The sequence below is a fragment of the Triturus cristatus genome, chromosome 3_1 (assembly GCF_964204655.1).
Source record: "Triturus cristatus chromosome 3_1, aTriCri1.1, whole genome shotgun sequence".
Lineage (NCBI taxonomy): Eukaryota > Metazoa > Chordata > Amphibia > Caudata > Salamandridae > Triturus > Triturus cristatus.
Window position 1 is genome coordinate 751,421,753 of NC_140583.1, and position 26,858 is coordinate 751,448,610.

General features: G+C 43.9%; 1 protein-coding gene across 1 annotated transcript in view; it reads right to left on the bottom strand.

The window, feature by feature from the left end:
- Positions 1 to 26,858, bottom strand: part of LOC146860917 (mucin-5B-like) — a 286,252-nt gene that overhangs the window by 64,059 nt on the left and 195,335 nt on the right. Inside the window, exons 17-20 of the mRNA XM_085646184.1 lie at positions 25,827 to 25,867; positions 22,446 to 22,546; positions 19,609 to 19,760; positions 289 to 427 (exon numbers count right to left, since the gene is read on the bottom strand). Coding sequence (XP_085502310.1) covers positions 289 to 427; positions 19,609 to 19,760; positions 22,446 to 22,546; positions 25,827 to 25,867 — 433 coding nt within the window. The remainder of the gene's footprint in view (positions 1 to 288; positions 428 to 19,608; positions 19,761 to 22,445; positions 22,547 to 25,826; positions 25,868 to 26,858) is intronic.

Consider the following 26,858-nt stretch of genomic DNA (forward strand, 5'->3'; position numbering starts at 1 on the left):
TTGTTTCTGTGCTCCTGCAGTATGATTTTATCCAAACACACATGAAATTATGCGATGTGGTGCAATCGCTTAATTTTGGAAGTTCTACAAAACAAGCTTAAGGTGAAATGCTGAAAATCATGCATGATTACGTCGGCATAACAATAAAATCAACTGGCCTTTATAAAGGCCATTATAGTTAACTGATAAGGAATCGGTGGCTTTTCAACTACTTTGCTAACAGTGACATTGGAGGTTCTAAACCCGTCTACCTCCCCTTCACCCCCGTGCCCACAGCTGAGCCAGTACCTGAGCCAGGATGTATTCACAGTTGCCGCTGAACCGGTATCGGCGGTTGTCGAAGGTGAGATAGTTCCCTTCTCCATACGTTGTGCAGGACCCCAAGCACACCCGGTTTGTACAGAGCCAGGACCTTTGTGTGCAGTTGCTGCAAACAAAAAAACAAAACAAGAAATAACTTAGTTAGGAAGGTGGAAAATAGGCTGTCCTTGGTCATGGGTTACAAAGGCGTCTCTATCAATGCATGAGCTGAAAATAACGCTATAAGTGCTACTCCCCTACATATTGTCTCATACACTACAATTTGAATAAGGCGCACAATGCCTATAGAGCCTAAAGGCCTTTAGCCCCACCCCCGTCGTGTCTCTCAGCCTGGCCGCTGCAGCTTGAGCTGCTGTGGCTTCAGGTGATTCCTCTCTCCTACACACCTGAATTTTTCACAGGTCTTTAAAAGACTATTTACACGCCTCTGTGAACTGGTAAACAAGGCTGTGTTTGTTATTTTCACTGGTTCTAGCTCACCCTGGGTCCCCACTCTGCCTATTCTTTACGTTTATTTTTACTGCCACAGTGGGAGAATGCATTGAGTGAAAAGGCATCTCAGGAGTAGGGATGCCACTTTCCAAAAGAAAAATACCGGCCATTAGTTGTTCAAAGAGTCTGCAAAGGCCTCGCATTGACACTAAATAAATAGGGTTGTAATTAAAATGATATGTATTCATTTGTAACATGATGTTTCTGTCTTTGTTTCCTTTCATTATTAATCATGGATCATGGAACACATATAAAAGTGCGTTCTATTTATATTTTATGTTTGAAGTATGCACCGATAAGTGCTAAAAATATTGGCTTTTAATTTTACTGGCTGGGACATCAAAATACCAGTAGTACTGGTTGAAATCCGATCAGCAGGCAACCCTAATCAGGAGACTGAAAGTTTGTTGCAGGAGCAGCACATTATTTAATTCCTACATCCTTCATTGATGCCATAATAGCAATAGTTTAGCTTATATCTGAAACTTTACGCCAGTTGTCAATACAATGCTGAGTTACTCCAGGTGTCTGCGAATACATTCTGCATTCAGACAACTCACTCCTTATTCTCTCTGCTCACCCTTCACTTTCCCACTCACCCTGCACTCGCAGCAATTAAACTGCACTCACACTGCTCACTATGCACACCCTTCTCTTACCCTGTGCTCCCACGAGCACACCACTCACTCTGCACGCACACAACTCTCCACTCACTTATCCCTTTCACCACTCACCCTACACTCGCTGTGATCACACTGCATTGATGTTTTTATCCTGCTCTCACACTGTTTACCCTCCTCTTACTCTGCACTCACTCATGCACACAGCTCACCCTGCACTCACAGCGACCCCACTGCACTCATGACCCTTGCCATGAACTCACACCATTTACCCTCCACTTAACCTGCAGTTCATAAACACACTGCTCGCCCTGCACTCACAGTGGCCACATTGCACTAACATCACTTACCTGGCACTCTATACACTGGCTGCTCCCTCGCACACACCGGGAGTTATGCTGGACATCTGAATGCATTAGAGAGTTGAAATTTATTTTTTTAAAACATTTGGGATCGTTTTTAACTGAAGTGCTATTTGCTCTTTTAAATTGTATTTTTGCACTGTGTTTGCTGCTTCACTGCTTGGAGGCACTGGGGGGCATCTTTGAGCCGTTTTAGGGCTCTGGGGTTGTGCTCGGCTGCCGACTAGCGTGACCGGACGCATCCGCCATCTTTGGTGAGGTGTTTGCTCGGTTGGCGGTCTAGTGCGAGGGCGTTTCCTGCCCCTCGCGCTTTATAAATGGCGGCGAACCCCCGTCCGCGGAGCGGGCGGGCGCAGCGGGCGCGCCGATGGCGCGCCAGAGGCGCGCCAGAGGCAAGCCGTCTGGGCCAGGACGGACCTAGGACCAGGGACCCTGCCGGTTGTGGCAGGTAATCCCCCTAAATACTCGAAAGTAGACTTACTCCTGTTAAAGCCTTCTGACTCACGCTACTGCTTACATGGAGTCAGAACTGATGTTCCCTTTACATCTTGTGAGTATTGCCCCTTTAGGAACCAGGCTGGAGGTAACAAAACCCTTACTAAGGAGCCCCTTAAGTTAGGACTACTTAATTGTAGGTCCTTACCGAAGCACTCCATACAAATCTCCGAGCTGATTCAAGACACTAACTTAGATATCCTGTATCTGACCGAAACTTGGACGTCAGCTTCTTCAGACTTTGACTTAGTTAACACTCTTCATCCCGGCTATCTGATCCAGTGCCTCCATAGACTGCAAGGAAAAGGAGGTGGTTTAGCCATCATTTACAGGGACAAGTTTACGTGCAGAGTAGTCAGGGGTCCTATTCTGTACGCTGAAAGTGGTCATTTTCGGATACAGCTTTTTCCTAATTACTCTCTATCAGGACTGTTAGTTTATCGCCCCCCGGGGACGATTAAACAGTTCTCCAGCTCTATCTTGGACCATGTCCCCGTCCTAGCGGCATCTTCCCCTAATTTTGTGCTACTGGGGGACTTTAACCTTCATTTTGACCTGCAAGAAGACAAAAATGTAACTGACCTCAGATCTGAACTTAGGACAGCTAACCTTAATTTACACAACCTGGAACCTACGCATGTGAAGGGTCACTTGCTGGATTGCGTGTTCTCGAACATCGCGCACCTTCGAACAAGTTCCCCCCGCCCCTTGCCTTGGTCGGATCATTTCCTGGTGTCAGGGGAGTTGAATGTCAGCTTGGACCCTTTTCTCTCTCCGCACCAGAAGACACCTCCTATTTATAAGAGAATTTGGTCTCAACTCTCTATTGACAATCTCTCACGTACCCTTGCTGAGTCTACTCCCTCCCCTGGACGTGGTCCTGTGGAAGCTGACATTGCTTTCCATGACTGGCTTTGCCAAGCTTTAGATGCTGTTTTGCCTTTCAAAAAGATCACAAATAAAAGTAACAGCCACAAGTAGTCTTGGTATACCCCAGAGCTGGGGAGGATGAGAAAGAATTGCAAAAGGCTTGAACGGGAATGGCGGAAGAACTGGGCCGCTAATAGCAAAGACAATTATCGTGAAGCCATAAGATCCTACAAGGCGGCCCGTAAATCAACTAAGGCCGCCCATCTTGAGGATAGAATAAGCAAGGCAGGCAATTCTTCAAGGGAAACCTATAAGATTGTTAAAGAACTTCTCACGGTCCCCACTCCCCCGACCACTCAGGTGGTGAATTCTAACAAATGCAATCAGCTGGCTCAGTTTTTTGACACCAAAATACGGAACATCTTAGCCAGCCTTCCCCCTAGTTTGGGAAAGATGGGCATAGCAGCCCCTGAGGTGGTCTCAGTTGAGAAGGGGCTAGATATAATCTCTCCCGTTTCAAGGGAGGATTTCTGTGAGGGGCTCTCAGCTCTGAAGAGTGGTCTCCCGTCGGACCCCATGCCCATCCGGATCCTCAAACAATTTGTGGATCTCATTGCCGATCCTGCAACTGACCTTCTGAATGCCTCCTTCACCCATGGCATAGTTCCACCTAGCTGGAAGCAGGCCACTGTCAAGGCACTCTTGAAAAAGCCTGACCTTGACCCTACTGATCTGGCAAATTACCGTCCCATCTCGCTTCTGCCTGGCCTGAATAAGATCGCTGAGAAGTATGTCAATCGCCAGCTCTCATGCTTCCTGGAAGCTAATAATTTGCTAGGTCGGATGCAGACTGGCTTCCGTCCAGACCAGGGAACCGACTCGGCTTTGATATCGATGGTTGAGGAAGGCAGATGCATCTTAGATTCGGGAGGATCCGCGGCGATGGTCCTCCTGGATTTAAGCGCTGCATTCGACACGGTGGACCATAATATTCTGATCCACCGTCTGGGGGAGATTGGAGTTGGAGGGTCGGCCCTTCAATGGTTTAAGTCATATTTGAGTGGTCGTTGCTATCAGTTTGCGATGGCAATTTTAGATCTTTGCCTACCCCCCTTCAGTGTGGAGTCCCGCAGGGCTCTTCACTGAGCCCTACGCTCTTTAACGTCTATATGGCCCCACTGGAGGAGGTGGTTGCACCCTTTGGGGTGAAAATCGCAACCTACGCGGACGACACTCAATTGATTGTCTCTCTGTCCCTGTCTGAAAGCCAGGGGGTGAAGTTTGCCGCATGCCTTACCAACATCATGGCATGGATGTCGGATTCCCGGCTAAAATTGAATGGGACCAAAACGGAGCTGATGCTCCTTGGCAATCTGTGCACGTCACTGCCCAAATGTATGTGGCCGGCCAGTTTGGGTGTCCCCCCAGCCCCTAAGGAGGCCATAAAAAGTCTCGGGGTATGGCTGGAACCTGAGCTGTCTATGACTACTCAAGCCAAACGAGTGGCGGGGACATGCTACGGACTGCTCCGTTCAGCACGGAAAATCTTGTCGCTTCTCCCTGATAATTCCAGGAAACTATTGGTGCAGGGATTGGTGCTCTCGAGGCTTGACTACAGTAATGCCCTTTTTCTTGCGGCACCTGAATCCGCATTGAATGTGCTCCAAAGAGCGCAGAATGCAGCTGCGCGTATGCTCACTGGTACTGCCAAAAGATCTTCGGCTCGGCCTGCCTTGAAGGCCTTGCATTGGCTACCAATTCGAGCGCGCATTAAATTCAAATCCCTCTGTATAGTGTTTAAAGCTTTGCAAGGATCGGGTCCCCCCATTCTAAGAGATTTGGTCCGCTCCTATAAACCTGCGCGAGCCCTTCGCTCTGATGATGGGAACCTGGTAGTGATACCCAGGGTAAAAAAGGTGAAAACGGGTGGCTGCCGGTTTTCCATTAATGCAGGTCAATTATGGAATGCCTTACCGCTGGCCCTGCGTAAAGAACAAAATTTGGCAAAATTCCGTAAAGGATTGAAGACTTACCTTTTCCCTCTGTAGGTTCCTCTTGGTGTCCTGGGGTAGTGGCTTTGTGTATTGTTTAGCGCTGGGACGCTCGAGGGCAGCCATGCGCTTTAGAAATCCTTTTTCATTTCATTTAATTTCACTCATGCTTTTTATTCTGCACTTACATGAGCAAACTACTCACTTTGCACTCACGTGACACTCCACTCACCAAAGATTCTCACTATGCAATCTCACTTAAACAAGCACATCAATCACCATGCGTACATTCCTCCCACCCTACTCTCACAGTGTCACATCGCTAACTGTGCACTCACATAGACACTCATGTCACTCACACAGCTCACTCTTAACGTACATGAGTACAGCACTAACCCAACACTCACACCACACAAACAAGCACAGTACTCACCCTAGAGTCACAGCACTCACCCTGCACTCACAGAGACAAACCTCTTCATACAAGCACTCTGTTCATCCTCCCTGCACACAGATGATAATCTACCGGGTCTCATAGGGACACACACAGTATGCACTAACTCCTCTCAACAGTCACTCTCACAGATCACCCACCACTCTTGCCGCTCACCCTGCACAGCATGCAGGCACACCACTCACCCTGCATTTACATCACTCACACCACCCTGCACTCACTCCTCTCACTCTGCACGCAGTCCTCTGACTTGACACTCACATGGGCCCTCCTCAAACATGGCATTCATGCAGTTCTCTCGACACTCATATGGCACATTTTTTGCCCTACACTCGCACCGCTCATGCTGAACTCAATCACAGTATTCACCATCACACAGCACTTACATGAGCACACTGCACAGATACAAATTATATAACTCTCATGACTATATACCTATTTCTACAAAGACACCCACATAATTCCTACTCTTCCCATAGTACTAGATGCATACTTAATTCCATCTGCAACAACAGGGCTGTGCAAGAGGGGAGAGTGGAATGTGAATGTGGGATGGCACAAGTAGGGAGACTAGGGCTTGGGCTTTGGGGTAGGGTGCTGGATTGAGGATCATGTGACACCTTCAGCCACTCCCGGCTTTCCATTCACCACAGTGCTTCATTCCGAGATGTGTTTTTTTTTACAGTGTAAGTTTGGTCTCAAAAACCCCAAAATGCAAAGTGTTACTGGATAAAATCCACATTTGCCAAAGAAGTCAAGAATTTAATAAAATCATTTGGATGCTGTGATATTACATGTTAGAATGTGGATTAGTTAATTTCCAAAACTGTAACTGCTTGACCAAATATAAACCACGTACAGCTCTTTTACAGAAGTCAACTTTTCATTCACATCATACCTGTAACAAACATTAACAAGGCAATATGTATATGTTTTTAATAGCATGCAGAGAATAGTTTTATCAAATGGAAAGGCAGGTATAGCAGAAACAGCAGGGCAAGCGTATTGACTAATGGAAGTGTGAGTTGCAGTGTGTCTTTGCAAGAAGGTGACAGAGCAGATATACGAAACAGTGCAAGGAATATAATGGGAATGTGAGTGTGTTATACATGCATACATGTTATACATGCAAGTGTGCCGCTGTTCTGGCATGCTGGAGGTTATTCTTGCCTTATGGACAAGGGCACTAATAGCATATGAATGGGAGGTGTTACCTATGGCAAACTGCAGGCCCTGACTTGCTTCTATTAAGACACCATCATTGGCTGTGGGGCTTCAAACTGTCTAACTGAGAAAGCTGCAGCTTAGTCATGCCCAGCGTCAGGAACACAGAACACTCAACATCACACTGGTCTGAACGCCCTAACATGATACACTTAATTCTCAGCATCTGGGGTGAATCCATAGCAATGTTGGAAATGATATTAGAGGTAACTCTTGTCATAAGATTTCCTGTACTGATTTTATAAGGGGTTTCAATGGCAAAATGCTGAACATTGTATACTGGAAGAAATTTTTTGAGGTACCAATGACTTTGGCTGAAGTATCTATGGGAAATTCTGGCACTGTCATATTGAATGTACTCCTTGGCATAAGGGGCTCATCCATGAAAAAATGATGACCTTGGTATAGTGGAAGTAAGTTTTGAATTAAGACATTTGAAAAGATCTATGCCTAGGAAAGGCCAGGCTTTCCAGGTGCACCATGAGAGTACTGAAATATTTTATGAATGCCCTGTAAGGGTCTGCTTCGTTTTACCAAATTTGACCCTTGAAGTTTTAAAAAAAGATTCCCAGCGAGAAGACTCTCCCTTAAATCATCTACAAGAAATCTTTTAACATATTTGATTTGCTGGAATTTGGGAGAAGTATCACACCCCACCACTTACATAGATGTTTTTCCTCATATAATGGCAATGAGGCTAGCTGTGACCCATATCTGGAAATGCTTGTCCTGCCCTATTGCTGGAATTAGGGCTGGCTTAAGGGCAATGCGACCAGTGCAGCTGAACCTGGCGTTGACTCTGGTGAGGGGTGCTATGTTTAAATAACATTTTTGTTTAAAAGCACATGTACTTCTGTGTACATCAGGCAGTTTTCAGGCAACAATAGACTGTGCAGATCACAGAACTCAGGACTTCATTTACAAGCCCATTGTGCCACTGCTGTGTCAATTTGTAAGAGACACCAGCGATGCTGTGTACCTGCCCATATTTACTAGGTCACGTAAAGTCAACCTGCATGACATTTCATGGTCCTGTAAATATGGGCCCCTTTCACGCATTACTCTGTGTGAAAAGGCCATTCCTTGGGTGTTGCTGTGGGTGTTCCGACGCAACATCCATGGAACCTGACACATTCCTAGATTTACAAAGTAAGGTAAACCTGGGAATGCATCAGACTCCTGCAAGGGGAGGCGTAGGAGTGGTGCAATAAGGAGAAATACTTTTATTTCTTCTCGTTTTTTGCTCTTTCTATGTGTGATGCATTTTGCAGCACATATAGAATGTGCAAAACCTCATTAATGCGCGTTTTTGTGCAGGATGATGTCAGTTTCTGCATAACAGCAAACATCCTTGCAACGCAGGCACCCTTGCACCATGGCACAAGGGTGTCTGCATTGGCGCATGGCTACCGTTTGTGCACCGGCGCAAGTGGGAAGGACCAGAATGCGCTGTATCTTATAGATATGGCGCATTCCTGCCCTTTTTGGTGCACAGCAGCGTAGCAGGAAGGCTTGCTGTGCTGCCATGTGTCAAAATATGGTAAATGAGGTCCTGAATGTGAGTGAACTATGAGTAGGACTATAATAACATGAAATGTATGTCAGAGAGAGGCAATGGAGAGATGAGGTGCACTGTTAGAGACTGGAAGTGAGGGAATTAATGGTGGAGACGGATGTTATGGGGGAGGAGAGCACCAAAAACGAGTATCGTATTGCCGCCACCAGTAATTGAGCTGGAGTCTTAGCCTCCTCCCCCCTCTGAGTTCGGGTGTACTTGTGCCCCCTATTCGAATTGTTACTGGAATGGACCACTTAGATGCCACTTAGATGCCGCAGATTGGCAATTAAATTGTCTTGACACTTATGCAATAGATTTTTTTTCTCAACTCAGTAACAACCTCACAAAGGACAAAACACTCATTAGCCCTGCCATGATTCAAAAGGTCATGCAACCGCAATCTGTGCCTAGATCTCTGTAGCAAGTGCTCAATCTGCTGAGCTATCTAACTAGAGAGAATGTGTTGTTGATTCTTTAAAAGTAAAAGCTTTCCTATCCCACTGATGGCAAAAAGTGTTGCTGCAACAATGGATGGATGGAATGCTGAATGAATCAAACATTCACACCCAGTCAAGACATCTTATTTGAATCCATTGCTCATTTTTTCACTATGCCACCCCGGTTTAGACCCAGCCATATGCAAATCAGTCTTGACCCTGTTCCTCATGGGAACAGCCCAGCCCAAACTGCCAAGCCAGGTATTCACTGGACCGGAAACAAGCATCCTGGGACCAGTTTCGGGGTAACATCCCTTATCAGCCAGGCTAGCTCGAATCCAGCGGCACAGCGAGCAAGGGGCCCACATCTGGGCATATCTATTCCACTTAGGGCAAAAAGTGTAGTGGCAACAAATGGTGGACGGTTCCTGGGGCACTTAGTGGCAGCACTGCTCCAGCTCGTTCGTTTGAGGCGTTTCTGGGTGGTTCTAGAACAATCTTGAACATCAGGGATTTTTAAGATAGAAGTCTTGCATGATTGGGTGTCTGATAAATGGGTAACTCCCTCATATTCACAATGGTGTGTCAACAGACGTTAATATTGGTGGTTCCTGCCTAAAAATTTAGCAAATACAGTGGATAGAAAAATAAGAATAGAAAGCATTGGCAAAGTCAATGGGTTCAGTTTGATCATTTATTTCTGTACAACTTTATTATTGGAGTAGTTACTAGGACAATGACAATATTAAAAACACACTGGTGGAAAACCTAACTTTTTTTGGTCTCAAAAAGTACACATTGTCATAGTAGGCCCTGCCTATTAGCCAATGCACCGAAGGTAACTACTTTATGTGTTCATGTGGTCCTGGTGAAATGGAAGAATGTTATCACTCACAGTGAGGTCAACTAATGGTTGAAGTGGGCTGCCCACTGCCCCGACCAGAAGAAAAATGTGAATGACAAAACAACAGGCCAAGGGATAAATAGGGTTGGCTCGAAGCCCCGATAAGTAGGTAATATATATATCTATATATATTTTAGTTAAATCAAATGGTCTTGGCTAAGGTCAGACTTATAAATAAGTCTTCTGCTGATGTGAGGAGAAGAGTACAATAGAGACCTGTGACGGAGGGGATTATTCTCTGCCTTAAGAACACCTACCTGTGCTGCTGCTCGTGTGAGCTATATAAGGTAATGCAGGGCTTTAAGTGGGATGAAAAAACTGGGGGGGGTCTATCAAATAAATGAGGGTGTGGCTTAAAAAATGTAAGCTAAAAATCATGCTTAGCATAGTGTGGTGCCCGACTTGTATTTTGCTGTTTCTGTCATTGCATACCTACAACAAATCAGGACTATTGGCTTTGTCAATGGTTGTTAGTTGCATAAGATAAATAAGCAGCAACCATGGCTTGTAGTATATAATATTGAAAAAGCTTCTATTTAAAGCCCTGGTGACACCACGACAATGTTGCTGCTCCTGAGTTTCAAAAAGAGAAGGGAAATCCAGAGAGAAAATGACCGCCTTTAAAGGATTTCCTTTCCCCTACAATGCTCACCTGGCATGACGTCATGCCATAACTTCTCCACTAGTGAGAAGTGAGCAGTGTGAGCACGCGCACATCGATGAGCCTGCTGTCACTGCAGTCCGTTAAAAAAGCTGACCTCCTATGTCAGGGCACAAAACAGAGCCCCATAGAGACCCATTTCGAAGCCCCCAATAAAAAACTGCCGGTGCTCGGCACCTGTGAGACCCGGCCCACTTTAAGCCCTGACGTAATGTCTTTTCCCCAATAGTCAGTGTCATGACAACTACAAAGAGTGCTTTGTCTAGGTACCAAATGTAGGTTCAGGCTCTGTAAAATGTACTGCTTTTTCTTCTTCTTTGATTCTCAATGCATCTACAGGAACTTGCACCACTAGCCTGGGAGTGAAAAATGTAGAAGCTCAAGATGCCTCAAATGGGAAACAACAGCCTAGAGTGAATATGTAAAAAATAGAAAAACTGGTCTCCGTACCTTATTTTTTGTACATTACTGTTACCGGTGGTGAAGGTCTTTACCATGATCTATTGCGGATAAAATTATGATTTTATTTATGCATCACGCATTCTGCTCGAGGAAGACTTAGAGTACCATTTTTTCTTTCTTAGGGATTATCCCCTGAAGAAGGGTTGGACCCGAAATGCATCGGGGATGTGATTAATAAATCCTGTGGATTGTATAAATGGACGATCATACACGTTGTTTGTAATGATGACTACAATTGCAATTACGTAATGCCATGAAGCATTTACCATCTGGAAAACATTGACAATTAAATAGATATGATACATATCTAATGGATAGTATACTTGATTGAGTGACTTTTTTCGCTCAAGAGTGCTAACTAGAGGTGTCTCTCCAGTGGTGAGGACCGTTTTTTTTGTGCAAACAACAGCCTAGGTCACAATAGACCACCATCAGAATCTCATTACAGTGAGTGGTTTAAGCTTTGACCAAGCAGGTTAATTTTACCTTCAAGTGAGAGCAATATTTGTAGAGACATTTGTAATTGTTCATGTGCCTAAAAATGTTTGGGCAGTGTAAATTTAGTCATGGGTTGCTCAGTGTCAAAATATCAACGTGACCTTTCAATCTGTTGGAATGATGAGAGAACCTATGTGGTAAATATTTAAGTAACCAGGGAATGTTTGTAAGACTAGTGTTTTGTGTAACAATCAATGGAGAAGTTACTTTAACCTATCCTTTTAGTTGTATAGCCTGTAGAAGTTATATACTGAACTTCACAACCAAGATTTATTCAGGAACCCTTTTTAAGTGATTAATTTTGCCTATGCTCCAAACCAAGACAAATGATCAGACATGAAAGCTGAGTCTGTTTGAGGCAGACCTGATCACCTTTGTTTAACAATGGTCTACCTAGGAGCTCAGTCACTGGCATTAAGCTAACTTTCAATGGCTGGGGCACATAATTTGATTTTGAAGTTGTTGGTAATTACTGTACATAGTAAATTCTGGATAGGGGAATTACAGCGCACCCTGAACACATTTCACTACGGCAAACGGCAAATTTCCCCTTTGAAAATGATAGGAAACAATATGAATCATTTAGTACTCAGTGGGCAGAACACGATATTCTTCATACTGACCTACCGAACTCGAAATAGGTGGTATTTCTTTGAGACTCTGATAATGAATCTGTCAGATTAGGAGGCAGTATTTACCAGATTCAGTGAATACTGGTACCAAGGAGTTAAATATTTAATGGGTGCGATAAATTCTCCTATTCTGAGTTTTGGAAGGTAAAACAACAACTAGCATTTAGATCTAGTAGTTATTGTACAAAAATCCAAATATTTTGACTTTTACCACACATTGGCCTGACAGAATCAGTCAGGAGAAAACAGCAGAGGTGTGATAATAATGACACAACTTGGAATTCAGGTCCCTGGATTGGAATTTATCTCACACAGAGCTTAGTATTACACGTCATTATTCATCTGCGTGTAACTGCGAACCCAACATCCTTAACCAGCATTCAGTGCATTTTGCTCTAACACTTACATCACAGTTCTACGAAGTCTATCTGGAGCCAAAAGTGTTCTATAATTTCTAATTTGCAAGACACTACAGCAATTACCACCTGTTTATCCTACAAATCTGATTAAGGCCCTAACCCATAGGCAGCAGTTCCCACCAAATGACAGGTGGATCACCTTTACATAAGACATGAAATCACAATGGCAGGTTAAAATGGAATGTCTAAAACCAGCTCTTGGGTTCTTGGCACCATTTGTTAGGCTGCTACAGTCAAAGGTCAGAAACAAAATATCATGCCTGCAATGCACCGTGATGCTTTTAAGGGAAAATGTAAAATACACTTCCCCCGATATGCACCAATCGCCTCGGAAATAATATATTTCATTGGTTGTGCACCATGTCTCTAAGTACCTAGGCTGATATAAGCGTTTCATGAGTAGCTTGATTAAAAGCTTACTGAACAGTTACAGAACAGATCAACACAATAGCATCATGAGAAACAAATTGTAAAATCCGAGTGAGAGGAAAATTAGTGACGGAAGATTGATTAACATGCCTATTGTGTAATGGTGGATAAAGACAGGGTGTTTTCAAGGCTTTGACTGTGGTGTACCTAATATCTGCCTGCCCCATCCTACAATACTAAAACTAAAATGTCCATGTTAGCTCCTGTAATGAACCTAAAGTGTGTATGTTATTTTGATTTGGAGTAATGTTGGGCAACTTGCAAGACATTTTTACTGTCCAGAACTAAATGGAAATTTTTCAGTAACACTTACTGGTTCACGGCTGTTCAACACCTATTCTGAATGAGATGGCCCATAATATACATATTAGGATGTATATTTACGGGGAAGATTGCGTCACATTTGCACAACACAATGTGGTACATGGTCGACGTAAACCTCAAGTAAGATTTATGATGCCACGCAAAGCCACATTGCGTGTCCCTGAGTGGCTTCAATGAATCTGGAGTAACAAAACACATCACAAATCACTGCGTTGCATTACTCTGCCCTGGAAACGCATTCCAGGCGTGTTGAGTGGGTGTTCCCATGCAACTCCCATGTTTTTTGTGCATTTCTGGATTCACCAGAACTGATAAACCAGAGAATGGGCCAAAAGGTTACGCATTCCCAGGTAAGGCATAACGAGGTGAAATATCTCAATTTCTCCTCATTTATTCCTCTTTCTATGTGTGCTGCATTTGGCAGCACACATAGAAAGAAATATTTGCCTCCAAGGAATGTTTTTGCACAGGAAGGTGCCCCGTTCTGCACAAAAATAATCCTGAATCCAACACAGACAGCCTTGCCCCGTGGTGCAAGGGCGCCTACTTTGGTGCTATGCTGCCAAAAGTGTGCCAGCGCATGGGAAAGGACAGGAATGTGCTGTATTTCCTTAAGTGTGGCACAATGCTGCCCTGTCAATTTCATGCAGTGCAGCAAAGCAAGGTGACTTGCTGCACTGCATGACTTTCTCAGAAATGAGCCCCAAAGTGTGAACACCCACAAAGGGATGCAATCAATGAAGGAAGGGAGCTATTAGACGAGTGGCATATAACTCTATCCTTACAAATGTGCCATTTCAACTGCAACACACAGTCCCTACAACAGTGCCTGAGACCTTCTGCACTGGGTGGACCATAATGAGGGCCAAGCACAGATGAGGCCGCCAGTGCAAGATCTAGGATGAAGGTGTTGGACAAGTGCAGTCACCAAATCCAATAGTTTGTTAGTAAGTCTTGTTAATTTAGCACCAAAATCTGAAGGATCTACAAGATGTTGCACACATTATTACAAGCGAAACAGAAAAACCAGGGTGACAGCCTCTATGGACTTGAAACATCATTTTCTTGATAGGAGGACCATCCCTATACTCTATTAAGCATATTACAATGAGCCATGTGTGGCTGAAAATTACCAACCAACCCTGTATGCCTTCACATGCCTGGTTGAACATTCAAGTAAATGATTGCATACTTTGCATAGGAAACTGTTCCTATTACTTTATATCAACTGGTGCTGTCTTCGTTGTTACAATTAGCGCTTTCATTTGTTGATGACAGTGCAGTATTGTGTCCAGATCTGAAATGTATTTATTTATGTATTTATTTTTGAGTTTTATTTAGCGCTGGCTCGACCAGAGGGAATCAGAGCTCTTTCCTTGTTATGTGAATACTTTTACAAGATGAACATGAGAGGGGTAACATAATAGTCAAATAAAAGAGCTATACATCATTAGGTGGCTATAAAGTCACTACAGTATAATGCAAGGAAGCATTGAGGCATGGCATTGGGGAAAATAATGGAGATTGAAAGGGTCAGGTGGCTTTCTTGAAGAAGGCAGTCAATGAGGGAAATGCACAGCAGCTTGTGCTTGTGTTGAAGTAGTTGTTGAGAAATAGAAGTTTAAGTTTTCATTTGAAGGATGGAAAAGAGGGGTTGCTGCGGAGATCCTTGGGAAGTGAGTTCCAGATCTTAGGAGCACTTCCTGAGGAGGAGCACACCTGGGATGATTTCTTCTTTACGTTAGAAGGGATGAGAGAAGAGTGTTGGAGCTTCTCAGTGCCCGGACTCTGCCTGCTCTCGAGATTTTGGTTGTGATCAAATCTTTTGATTCCTGTGAGGAGTCTGGCAGCAGAGTTGAGAACTGATGTGAGGGGCACAAGGTAACATTTTCGAGTTCCTGTCATGAGGGCATTACCATAGTTAAGTTTTGAGATGATAAGAGATTGCGCTACTGTTTTAAGATTGTCTGGAGGGATAAACGTTTTTTTTCTTTTCAGTGGGCAGTTCTACTTGAACTGAGTTGTTAATGTGCTCCTTCACCGAAATGGTATTGTCCAGAGTGATGCCTAGGAACTAAGCTGAGTTAGAAAGAGAAAGTGATCAGCTAAGCTAATCAATATTCTTGATCTATTCTTGGGTAGGTAAGGGATAGTTTTTGGGGAGGAAGAGTATTAGTTCTGTCTTTTTAGGTTCGGTTTAAAATGGTTGGTTTTCAGCCATGCTTGTTTCTTAAGTAGTGTGGTGTTCAGATGTTGGAGGTCACAGGGTAATTTTATTTTGTAGTAGAGTTGTGTGTCATTGGCATACAGGTGATATTTAACTCTTGCTTGGTTCAAAATGACGACGAGGGGTTCAATAAAGAGGGTAAAAAGGGCAGGGGAGAGGATAGAGTCTTGGGGTATACATTGTGTTGCTGGAGTAGGTTTGATAAAGCTATTGATTTTAATTTGCTGACAGCGATGTTGCACATAGGACGTGACCCATCTCGGGACTGTTCCATTGACACCTGCATGGTTTTTGAGAGCTTCAAGTAAACCTGGACGGTTTACTGCATTGAATGCCGCGACACGTCAAGTAGGATTAGGAGGCAGGCATCACCTTCATCCAAGGATCTGTGGATGTCATAAAAAAATTTGAGCATGGTGGTTCCTGAATCCTGATTGGAAAGTGTTGTGGTGGTTCAGTTCCTCTATTTGTTGGTTGAGCTGAAGGAGGACCCACTTTTCCAGCGGTTTGGCAAGTAAGGGAAGGTTGGTAATAGGTCAAGGTTTTTCAGGTCGTTAGGGTCTGCTCATGTTTATTTGAGAATGGGTGTGACTTGACCTAGTTGGCAGGGCCGGACTGGCCTTAGCGAGCACTGGGTGTTTTCTCAGTGGGCCGCCAGGGTGGGGCCAGAGTGTACCCCTTGGGGGCCATTTGTTTTAATAGGAGACGGTTTTTCAGCAAAGCTGCAATATCCGCCCCCTATAACAAAAGCAGCTACAGTGTTTTCCACGCACCCCCGCGAGCAGTCCAACTCAATAGCCAGGGCCAGTTTGCATTCTGAGTCCAGCCCTGCTAGTTGGAGGGAGGCAGGAACACAGCCTGATGAAAAAGAGACATTCATGTTTTTGGTGTAAAAGGGGAGTTGATGTGGGTGAGGTTCTTTACTATGGTGGAGGGCAGTGGATCAGACGTGTGGGATGTAGGCTTCAAGTTTGTCATATTTTGAAGACTTCACTTTTAGTCATGAGTTTGAAGTCTGTCCACAGAGCACTGTTTTTCAGTTGTTGGCAATAAAGGTTAATTTGGGTTCATTTAGGTCATGCTGGTCAGGGGAGGTTTCAGTGGTGACCCAGGGGTCAATGATGCAGGTGGGCAGTGATGTCAGACTAGTAGCGTGGAAAAAAGAATGTTCAATCTACGCAACTTTTTCAGTGAAGTAGTTAGCTACTTCTTCACAGCGTTCAACGGTGGCTGGTGTATCAGGTTCGTAGATGGAGGTGGTTTGATGTGTAATTATGTTAAAGGTTATGTTAGGTCCGTTCTTCGTTTGATCCAGTTGATTGCAAAAGCACGTGGCTTTTTCTCTACAGATGTGTTTGCTTGTAGCATAGCCATTTGGATCTAGGGCGTGGTGGGTAAGCCAGTGAGGGGTTTTGGCTCCAGAGCCTTTCGGTCTGTCTAAGTTGTCTCCTCTCAGAGTTGAGGTCAGAGTTGAACCAGGTTCTTGATTGAATTTTTCGAGAGCGCTTAAGTTTTAGCAGTACAATTTGATTGAGCGCATCAGTAATAGCAGAGTCATAGTGGGTGGAATGATTGTCAACAGTGTGAAGGAGAGGTTCAGAGTGTAGTTGGGAGAAGATTCTGGATTCAAGTTCCATTAAGGGGATGTGTTTTATGTTCCCTTCCCAGGACATGGGTTTTTGGGCAGGGGAAGTGTGGATTATGGGATGGGAACTGAGATTGAACAGTATGCGATAGTGGTTGGACCAGTCAGTGGGCTTGATGGATCGGAGGGAGACAGGCTCATTTTTGGAAATTATGGTGGCAAGAGTAGAGTCTGTGGGTCGGTTTGCTGCAAAATTGCTTAAGGTTGTTGATATCAAGAAAGTTAGTAACCTTATGGTCTGTGGCATCTTCAGCATCATTCCAGTACAGATTGAAGTCACCTAGAAAAATGTCATTAGTGTCAGTTAGGGAGTGCTATGTAAGAAGGTCAGTTAGTTCCTCATTGAAGATTGTATGATCACCGGGGGGTGATAGATGGTATAGAGTTCAGGGGAGTGGTGGCCTTTGCTGTGAGTACGACTTGTCTGTCTCGTCTGATGATAGAATAGCCAAGCTGAGTTAGCAAATCTAGAAACGGGATAGAGTGTTTGTTGAGCCAGGTTTCGGTTAGAAATGCAATGTTGATTCCTCCTTCAAGTATAGTTTGAGCTAGGTTGTGGCCTATCTCACTGCTGATCTGCAGTTAAAGAACATACAGGATAGTGAACGAGGACTATTATTTATGGAGGGTATTGTCCCGATGGTGATGTATTGAGCAGGTGGTCTGGGTAGTGTGTGAGCTCAAGGGACTCAATTTCTGCCCAGAATTACAGGGATTCTGGAGGGCGGTTAAGGGTCAGCAAGTGGTGTTTTTGTGCTGCAGGATTCGCTTAGTGATTCAGCTTCCATTGAGGAGAGGGGTTTGAGAGCCCAGGGACTGGTGGTCTGTGGGAACGTCAGATCAAGGGGATGGATGTATGGCAGGGGTATTGGCTGTTTCTTGGAGTTCTTTTTTTGGGAAACCTTTTCTCTACTCTCGGGTGGAGTAGTGTGTTGCCTTGGTTTGGAACATGCAATCATTTTTTACATGAGAGACAACTTTGGCTAAAGAGTCAAGTTTTAGTTCATTTCAGCTCAGGCGCAAGGTGAGAGTGTCAAGGATGCTATTTTTTCTTAGGGTGAATGCCCAAACGGAGGGTCTCAAGACTGAGGTGGACAGAAGATCCTCAAAGGAGGGAAGGGCAGTGTCGTGAAGGTTTATTTAGATTGGGTGGGTTCAGTGTGGGGAGTCAGGGTTGTGTTGGAGGGGGGCTCAGTATTGTAAGGACTAGAAGTTGAGCTGGCACTATCATGACCTGTGAGCACATATAGGGGATGTGCTGCGGTGCGATCGAGTGTAAGAGTGGGAGCATTGGGATTTGGACTGATGCTTACTAGACTACAGCGTGTGAAAGGAGAAGAGGGAGCGGTGGATTGAGTGGCTGAGGAATCCGGGGGTGTAGTGGCTAGAAGGTTGATTAGTAAGAGAGATAGGTAGGGGGGGTTGGAAGTAGGACCAGCAAGAGTTAATGAGGCAAGAAGTGGTGAGAAGTGTCACTGAATGATGGTGAGGTAATGGTCTGACGCTTGGATTGGTATGTTGCCTGTCTGTAGATAGAAATGGAGACCTCTCTACTAAAGCTTTGGGACTGGGAGGATGTGAGTATAGTTTCATATGGAATGTTTTGTTGTTTTTGAGATATGAAGGTGGAGAAGGAAAATGTTTCTACTTTTTGTGTGGCTTTTGGAGTGGGAGATAAAGTCAGTTTTCAGAGAGCGATTATTGGCTCTGTAGTAGGTATTGGCAATTTGTCTTTCTGGGAGTTGCTTGAGTAGGTTATATTTGAAATTTATTTTGGAATCATCTGAGAGGTTATGTGGGTATTTTATGCTTCAAGAGTTGGGGCCGTATCTCACAAGGGTGAAGTTGGGAGGAGTGGGCTGCTCTAATTAGTGCTTTCATTTGTTGATGACAGTGCAGTATTGTGTCCAGATCTGAAATTTCACCTTGAATATTTCAAGGTTGTTCTAAAAATTATTTGTCAGCAAGACCTTATCTCAGAGATATGCAGTGCTTAATTTGTGCCGGCGGTTTTTGGTGCTCGGCACTGGCACTTAACTGTCAACACCCGCTCTTATGACAGGAGCCACATGATGGCGCTGTTTGTGTGATTTAGAGATAAGCAGAACAACAGTTGTTTGATTATTTCAATATATATTACAAACAATCTGTATCCACCGCCTAAGCTAATCTAATAGCTTTGGGAGGCCTTTAACAGTCCGAATTCTCACACTTTAGCAGTGTGATGATTAGTAGTTGTGCAGGTACTGTGATGACTGTGTTGACCGGTGTAATGAGTGATGCAATCTGAGGTGGCCTTCTTGACAAGGCCCTGGCGCTTACTTTTTACAAATGAAGCACTGGAGAGATGACTTACCTTGGATGTATTCTAAGTAGGGGGATTTAACGCCCTTTAATGATATATCAACCTGCCCTACCTTTTTATATCCTAGAAAGTGATGAGAGTTTTCCTGGGCACTTTCAGGTCACACAAAATACTTTCAATAACAGATTACACCAGTCGCTGCATTCATTAAGCTTTACCTTTCATATTAACTTTATGCATGCCTATTGGCTGAGTGTTATGCAATATTTTTTACTTACCACGTGTTGCAGCTGACTTGAATCTGGTCCCCGGGTTGGTAAATCACTCCGTTGTGGATACAAGGACACTGCTCTATGGGAACGCATCCACCACTTCCGTTCAGTGCCATACCATTGGGGCACATGCAGCCTGAGATGCACTGTCTGCTGATCTGCACGGCGAAAAGGAGACACCAGTCCACAGAGAGGAATGAGACAACAGGCTTTATTTAACCTGACATGAATTAGTGATAGCTCTGAGGCACATGTCCCACTCCTTTGTGCGCCTGACCGAATAATCTACATTTCTGGGAGCCGTGGGTACGCAGGAAGGTTGAAATTCATCTTTGTTATGAAGACCAAAAGTCTGTGAGTTTGCTATTTAGCTAACGCTGTTTTTGGTTTACGTAGTCCAAAATGCAGCCGGCTCAATTGTTTTCTTTGCCCTCATCACACACGGCTTTACGGATAAACAACAACCATTTTTAATACCTGAAGTTTATTCTACAATCATTTCTCCAATATTAGTCTCAATGTTCACTGCGATAAAATCACTGACATTTCGAAATATAGTGTAATACACACACTTGGGATGAGCCAGAACAACATGCACAAATGTACTACTTGTATTGTACACTCCCTCCATCTCATAAAACCCGTTGCCAAAGGCGTGTAAGTAATATCAGTTGCCATTACTCTTTACATCAACCTTGAAAAGATGAAAGTCTTAGCTGCTCCACCCAGGATTCAAAGCTGTTACTCGAAGGCTACACATAGATCATGATCTGGCCCCACCACACTTTGCAGTTTTCAGACTATGTGCATGGGCAGAGATAGGTGAGTCACCAAATAAACAGGAAGAGCCAACCCGGAGCTGAGCCAAGGGTTAACATAGAGCCATCCATAGAGCTGGTGACATATTGGACTCAATCCTAGTCTCTCCTGAAGAGGTGAAAGTCATCTGGGCTGGAATGGTAAATGCCTGGTTTATTTGTGTTAGTCAGTAGGTCCCAATGAAATGTTGCAGTAAACAGGCCACCTTTCCCTTCTAACTGTGAATGTGGAGGATGTCTTCTGCGACCTGGCAGAACTCTCTGCCTACGATTTCTGCCAAATCGACATGAACTCAGTGGCGGAGCCAATAAGTAGTAATATAGGGAGAGTGCTTGGTGAGCACATTTTTACAGAACACAAGGGGCTTCAGTTTATTCGCCCCTTCAATGATTGTTTCAAAGACACCCCCTTTAAAGCAATGGTTGTATCTAGAGAAATGGCTGATTACAGCCATGCTGTCAAATCCCTGCATTAGGCAAAGTCCTTGAGAAAATTGTACTGAAACAACTGGGCACTTTCTTAGAGAACTAGGATGGACTTGACCCCCTGGAACCTGAGTTTCCAATTCATGATAGGACTTTTGAATGCTATGATTTTTGCGACAGAAGAGCTGTGGGCTATTGTTAATGAGGTATATGCAGCCAGAGTAGTTCTTCGACCTCTCAGCATTGTGAACCACTCCATGTTACTGCAACTTCAAGAAGACAAGGGAGCGAACTCTGACAGTCTTCAACAGTTTCTGTCATTCTATTCCACACGAACCTTACAGCATTACTCAAGTTATCACTTTATGAATCCAAAAGTACCTTGTTCTCCATGGACACCCTACTGAGATCTTTTCTGTCCCCACTGCTTCTTTTAATGTGAATTTTAGGCCTCTGTAGAATGTCATCAGATTATGTGGGTGGAAGGTATTGTCCTACGTGGATGACATGCAGTGTATCATCATCCATGTGGGACAATCCTACGATGATCAATCTCTGGGCTTCTTGATTTGTCAGTCGGGCTGTCATCGGAAGTAATGACTAGCTCTCAACATAGAACTTCCTGACTCATCCTAAAAACTAGCTTGTACTCAACAGCACTGTCTCACTGGTAGATTTGTCACAGCTTCAGCGCTACACTGCAGACAAAGGAGGAGGAAAGGCATAAGATCTCTGTCACTGCAGCCAGAATGAATTACTAGGGCTTCATGACTATAAATATCAAAATGGAACTCTTGTACTTTTCTGGCCCTTAGTATAATTGTAAAATAATACCAACCCAAAAGACACTGCATATAGCAAGCATCAAATTGTAAAGGAAGTGTACCCCACGAACCCAAGCTGTACTCCTTGACCAGATCTGCTACACTGACCCCACAAGCACCTTTACTACAGAGGCGAACAACAACGACAGGTCCATACCAGAAGCACCACTCCCCCCACACTGTCTCCTGCTATCACTGTCCCTGAAATGAAAGACAGTGAGGGTGCTGCTGTCTTACACTGAATCTCTACACTACACTGTGCCTATTTGGGAGAAATAGAATCTGAATCCCAAAAGAAGATACATTTTTATATGTGAGGCTTACAAATTAAAACTTTATTCTCTTTTTCCAACTCACCACAAAATTAAAAAGACACAGCCAAGAGAATCAGTCACTCAACAATATGGCCAGCATATTTCAGCACCTCTGCATAAGTCTAAAGAACCAAGATGGGGTATAACTTTAATCCTCGAAACTCATTGGTATTGCACAATACCTTTTTAATAAAACATACCTATCCCATGCCAATCATCCAATGTTTTGTTCCGGAACCATAGGATCTCCATGACACCCCCTAAGCGTTAATTAGTTATCAAGAGATTGCATTGTCGTATTAGTTCATCGCCTCATGACTGCAGTGCTTTGAGTAGCCTATATTAGGTGCAACATTCCAGAGATAAAGTAAGTCTGCTCACAGTTCTTCCAAGCACATGCTGCCCAACTCACTCTAACCAACATGTAGCGCAATACAGTGGGCCTTATGAAAGAGACTTACACAGGAGACACCCAAGTTCTGGCAACTTTTCTGGCATTCAGACCCCGAAGCGCCTGGTGGCGCACTGCTACAGTTGTAGAAGATTTGTGGAGGTTTACAACCTGCAATAAAGAGAAGTACTATGAAAAAGTATATCACAGTTCTCACATTACACCACACCACACCACATAACACCACATCACACCAAAGGCCTAGTTAGAAAGTGGCAGAATTTTATCCAGAATGATAACTCCGGGAGAAAGAAACCCTGCCACCCGCAATTTCTAAGGTTCTCCAGGCCAAGCATTGTGGGGTCTGTGAACTACGGGCCTTATAATTCTGGGCTTGGATACATTACATTTTGTAAGACGCTTCAGGTGGAGTGGCTGTCTTGTGCCCGCCCAACCCCAACAGCAATACTGAAGTGCAGATAATGCTTCCTCTGGACAGGCACAAGGCTTCCTTGACTCCCACCAGACCTTTTCCCAACACTTAGTTTCCACCTGCACAGAAAAGATGGGAGATGTCTGCTGTTTTCGTATAGGAATTAGGTAAAATCACACGAAAAAGGACCCTGTAAGTCTAGATTTGTATGCCATATCAAGGCGAAAACTTGAAATCGGAGGATGTTGGTTACGGGAAACCGCAAGAAATTGCGAAATCTGTCTCTCTGGTATTGGCAAATCAAAATCCTCCGAACTAAATGAGGGCTCAAGTGACATTATAATCTCCTTTAGAGTCTAGTAGATTGTGTATGAAACAATAAGCCCTATGTCGTCAAAGTCAGAGCCATTATCCAATCGTCCCTCTCTCTTTCTGCAATACTGGCACCAATTATGTAGCCTTAAATAGTTTTCAACGATTGGACAGCAACTGGCTGAGTGATAAGATTGTGACCAATATTCTTGTTTTCGAGGTTTTCTCCTAATGGGTGCCTCACTGGCTGGTATTAAATCTGACTCCAGTAGTCAAGGGCATCTTGGGCACGGGCATCCTCCCTCCTCACCACAAGCTGGCTTTTTAATAATGCCTTCACACAGAATATATAGGCCCTGTCTCAGAGAGCTGCAAGCAGAGTTTCATGGAACATGGGCTGGTCATCAGCAGGAAGTGAAGCAATGTGTGTGTTAAGGGATCACTGAGTGTTTCTGTAGGATCTGCCTGCACCTGTGCTCAAGCTAAGATGTACAACAGCCACACTGCGGAGTCTCTTACAGTTCTACTGGGCAGGAGGGATATATTTCTCATGCATACCACTGTACACCAGCATAAAGCTCTGCATTTACCCAGATTCTGCTCTCTCAGGGTAGATTTACCATTTGGCACTATTCAAGGGGGGGCAGTCCCTGATAACAACCCATTGTCCCTTCTGGATATGTGCCCCCGATGACCGCTTTGAATGCAGTTACTGTGCGAGACAGATTTACTACAGTTAAGATATTTTGTGACAATGCACGTTGTGGAACGCGGAGGTAGCGGTCACTGTGTCGCTGCCCACCGATCCATCTACCGCATAAGTAAAGGAAGGTGTCTGTTGACAAGTGAGCAGAGACCTAGTTTTTTAGCCTTCTCCCTTAAAGTGTAACTATTACCAATAGGGCATGGGTACTCCTAAACATTTTACTAGAGGCAAAAAGTATGGTCTGTAGTATCACCAAGGGCCACATTGATCTTGGGTGGCACGGGGGGGGTGTAAGGTGGGTGTAGGGGAAGCGAAGTATATATATGGTGTAAGAACTTGGGTTTTTTGATTCCATACGAAGTAAACAGAGTGCTGCTGTTCACCAGAGAGCTGCACATAAAGGTAAACAGAGTGGCAGGCAGCCCCAAGGATATACTTTGAGTAACTGAGGAGGGAGTGGGGATTATGCCTGTCTCACACAGCTGCTTTGACATTCATTGCGGGTCTGCTGATAGTGAGAATTACATTTACAAATGCTATCTTGGGATTCTGACAACTAGAAAAAATCTGTGAATACCCTGGATTCATTCAACCTGGCAATAATTCACATGCAAAATAATTTGTGTATGTGAACAACAAAACTGCTTGAAATGTTATTGAAATGTGTCTGAATTGTGCAAAAGAGGAGCAATCGGACTTTGTGGCAAAGTGAGAATATTCTGAACTGTGGTAGCAGGAAGAGTGCTGAGAAGCACAAACTAGACCAGTTGTTTTTTCCCACCTCGTGAACAAGAAAACTTGCACTTTTAGTGGGACTATCAGAAGCACACATTTTGGTCTCTACAGGGGCCTTATTATGGGGTCAGGCATGCTAACGATTGTGGAGGCATATTAACAAGGCGGTGATAAAAAATTATCATCGCTTTTGCGGCCGTTTTCGTCCGAAAAGTGGCGATAATTTTATCATCTAATTAGCAAGGCCACGCTAACGTGTGAAACCTTGCTTTAGCGCACAAAATCTTAACGCCCAGCTTTGCGTCTCTAATGAGATGCAAAGTGGGCGTTCCTGACCTAACTTGACAGGAGAATTGTCGCTAAGCGACATTTCTCCTATCATCAAGCCCCACGCTATGAAGCATAGCGGCAAGAAAAGTAGCGATAACCCCTGTTATCGCTACTTTCCTTACGCCTGATACAGGACTGACTTAGCCATGAAATCCTATGGAAGGTGGATATCATGGCTAAGTTTGTGGGGCCCTATTAACAAGCTAACGCCACATTTCGTGAGATTATCGCTGGGTTTCCAGCGATAATCTCACGTTAGGCAGTTAGCGCTAGGATTTTTCTTGCTTTTGAGGTAAGCGTTGCTAATAGCACACTATCTCAGCGATAAAAATCCACGCTAGCCGACGATAATTATCCTAGCGCTAAGTGCGCTTAGCGATAATTATCGCCGGTTGTTGCTGATATGCCCTATAGTTCACTGTGCAAAATGGATCTATATGAGGAAAAGGAAACTTTAATTATTTCAGAAATGTTTTGGGGTTGAGAACATTTGGGTATATTCTGAGATTTTGCAACACTATGGATATTTGGGAATCTGCCATTTTGAATTGTAACGGAATTTTTCAAAAAATTGTGTATATTGTGTTTGTGGTTCCTTTGCGCAGACTATACATATACATACCAGACATATTTTCAAATGTGCAAACTGTAAAATACTCAAAATGTGAAATTAGGGAGTAAGTGCATGTTTTTTTCAGACAGTTATTCCACTGCGCTAGCTTGTGTATGGCTACTGGCAGTGTACTAATATTAAATCCATAAACATTTGGTGTTTTTTTTTTACAGCAAGGTACGTTTAAAATTGAACTTTAATAACATTTTAATTATGCAAAAATGTAATTATGTTTTGCCACAACTATGGGGAATTCCATCCACATTTAAACAAGATGCACAGAGCTCAGAGCCGTGTGACATAGGAAAATAACAACCCTTACCCTCACTGTGCTTGCAGTCTAGAATTCCCCCGGTGCACGTGCTGAAAAAAACACAATAGAAATGTTAGACTTGTACCACTTTTCTCTATCAGAATGAGATGTTCAAGTCCCTCTACTGCAGAGCATGTAACCTTAAACGTGCATTGTCTCTGACTTACGTGCATTTTTATGCATCAGGCTATTGGGATTCCTTTTGATTTTCGTCGATCATCTCTATGAATAAATTTGGCATTTGCATGCCTGTGTCTATAGTAAATCTAGCCCTACCTGTGACAAGAGAAAGTCCCCACCCTGATCCAGCATGCCTCTCATGGGTGTAATGGACACCCCCTCAGCCCGCTGCAAATGGGGGCAACGCACCTCCTATTCCTGAGGTGGCCCCCTCGGCCTCATCTTGTGTTTGCTGTATGCAGTGACACAAGCTGACAGTGTCCCTTTAACAATTTGATGCTCAGTGTGCAAAGAACTACCTTGGAGAACTTCCCAATGCATGAACGTTTGAAGGTTTAATAAAAACAAGCATTGGCAATATCAATAAACCTGGCTTAAAATGTTGTATGGTAATGTGAAGCATCACAATAAAATATCATGGGAATTGATATATATTTGTGTGGAAGCAAAGAACTGCAGAATAATATTGATGAAGGCTAAACGATCAGGTGTTATTTGCAATGTCAAGTAAGACCTAAAAATCAATGTACATTAATGACCGCCCTATCTTTGCTCCTGCCAGAGAAAAACAACATAAATTATGTGGTTATCTAAGCCACTTTAATAGCATTACAATGTCATATGTGTGTGTCACTGAAAGTTCAAGCTCAGGCAACTGTATAAACAAACAAAATGATTACAGCTAGTGAAGGCAAGCACTTTTTTGGAAGCACACAACTTATTCCCAAATAAAACATGTACTCCTTGCTCCCAACATGTTTGTTCTCCATTGACACCAGCTCACTTGTCTGTTCGTGCAACCACTGTGTAGGGTCTGCTCAGTCCGGACCGAATCATACTCGTATTTCTTACCCTCCGCCT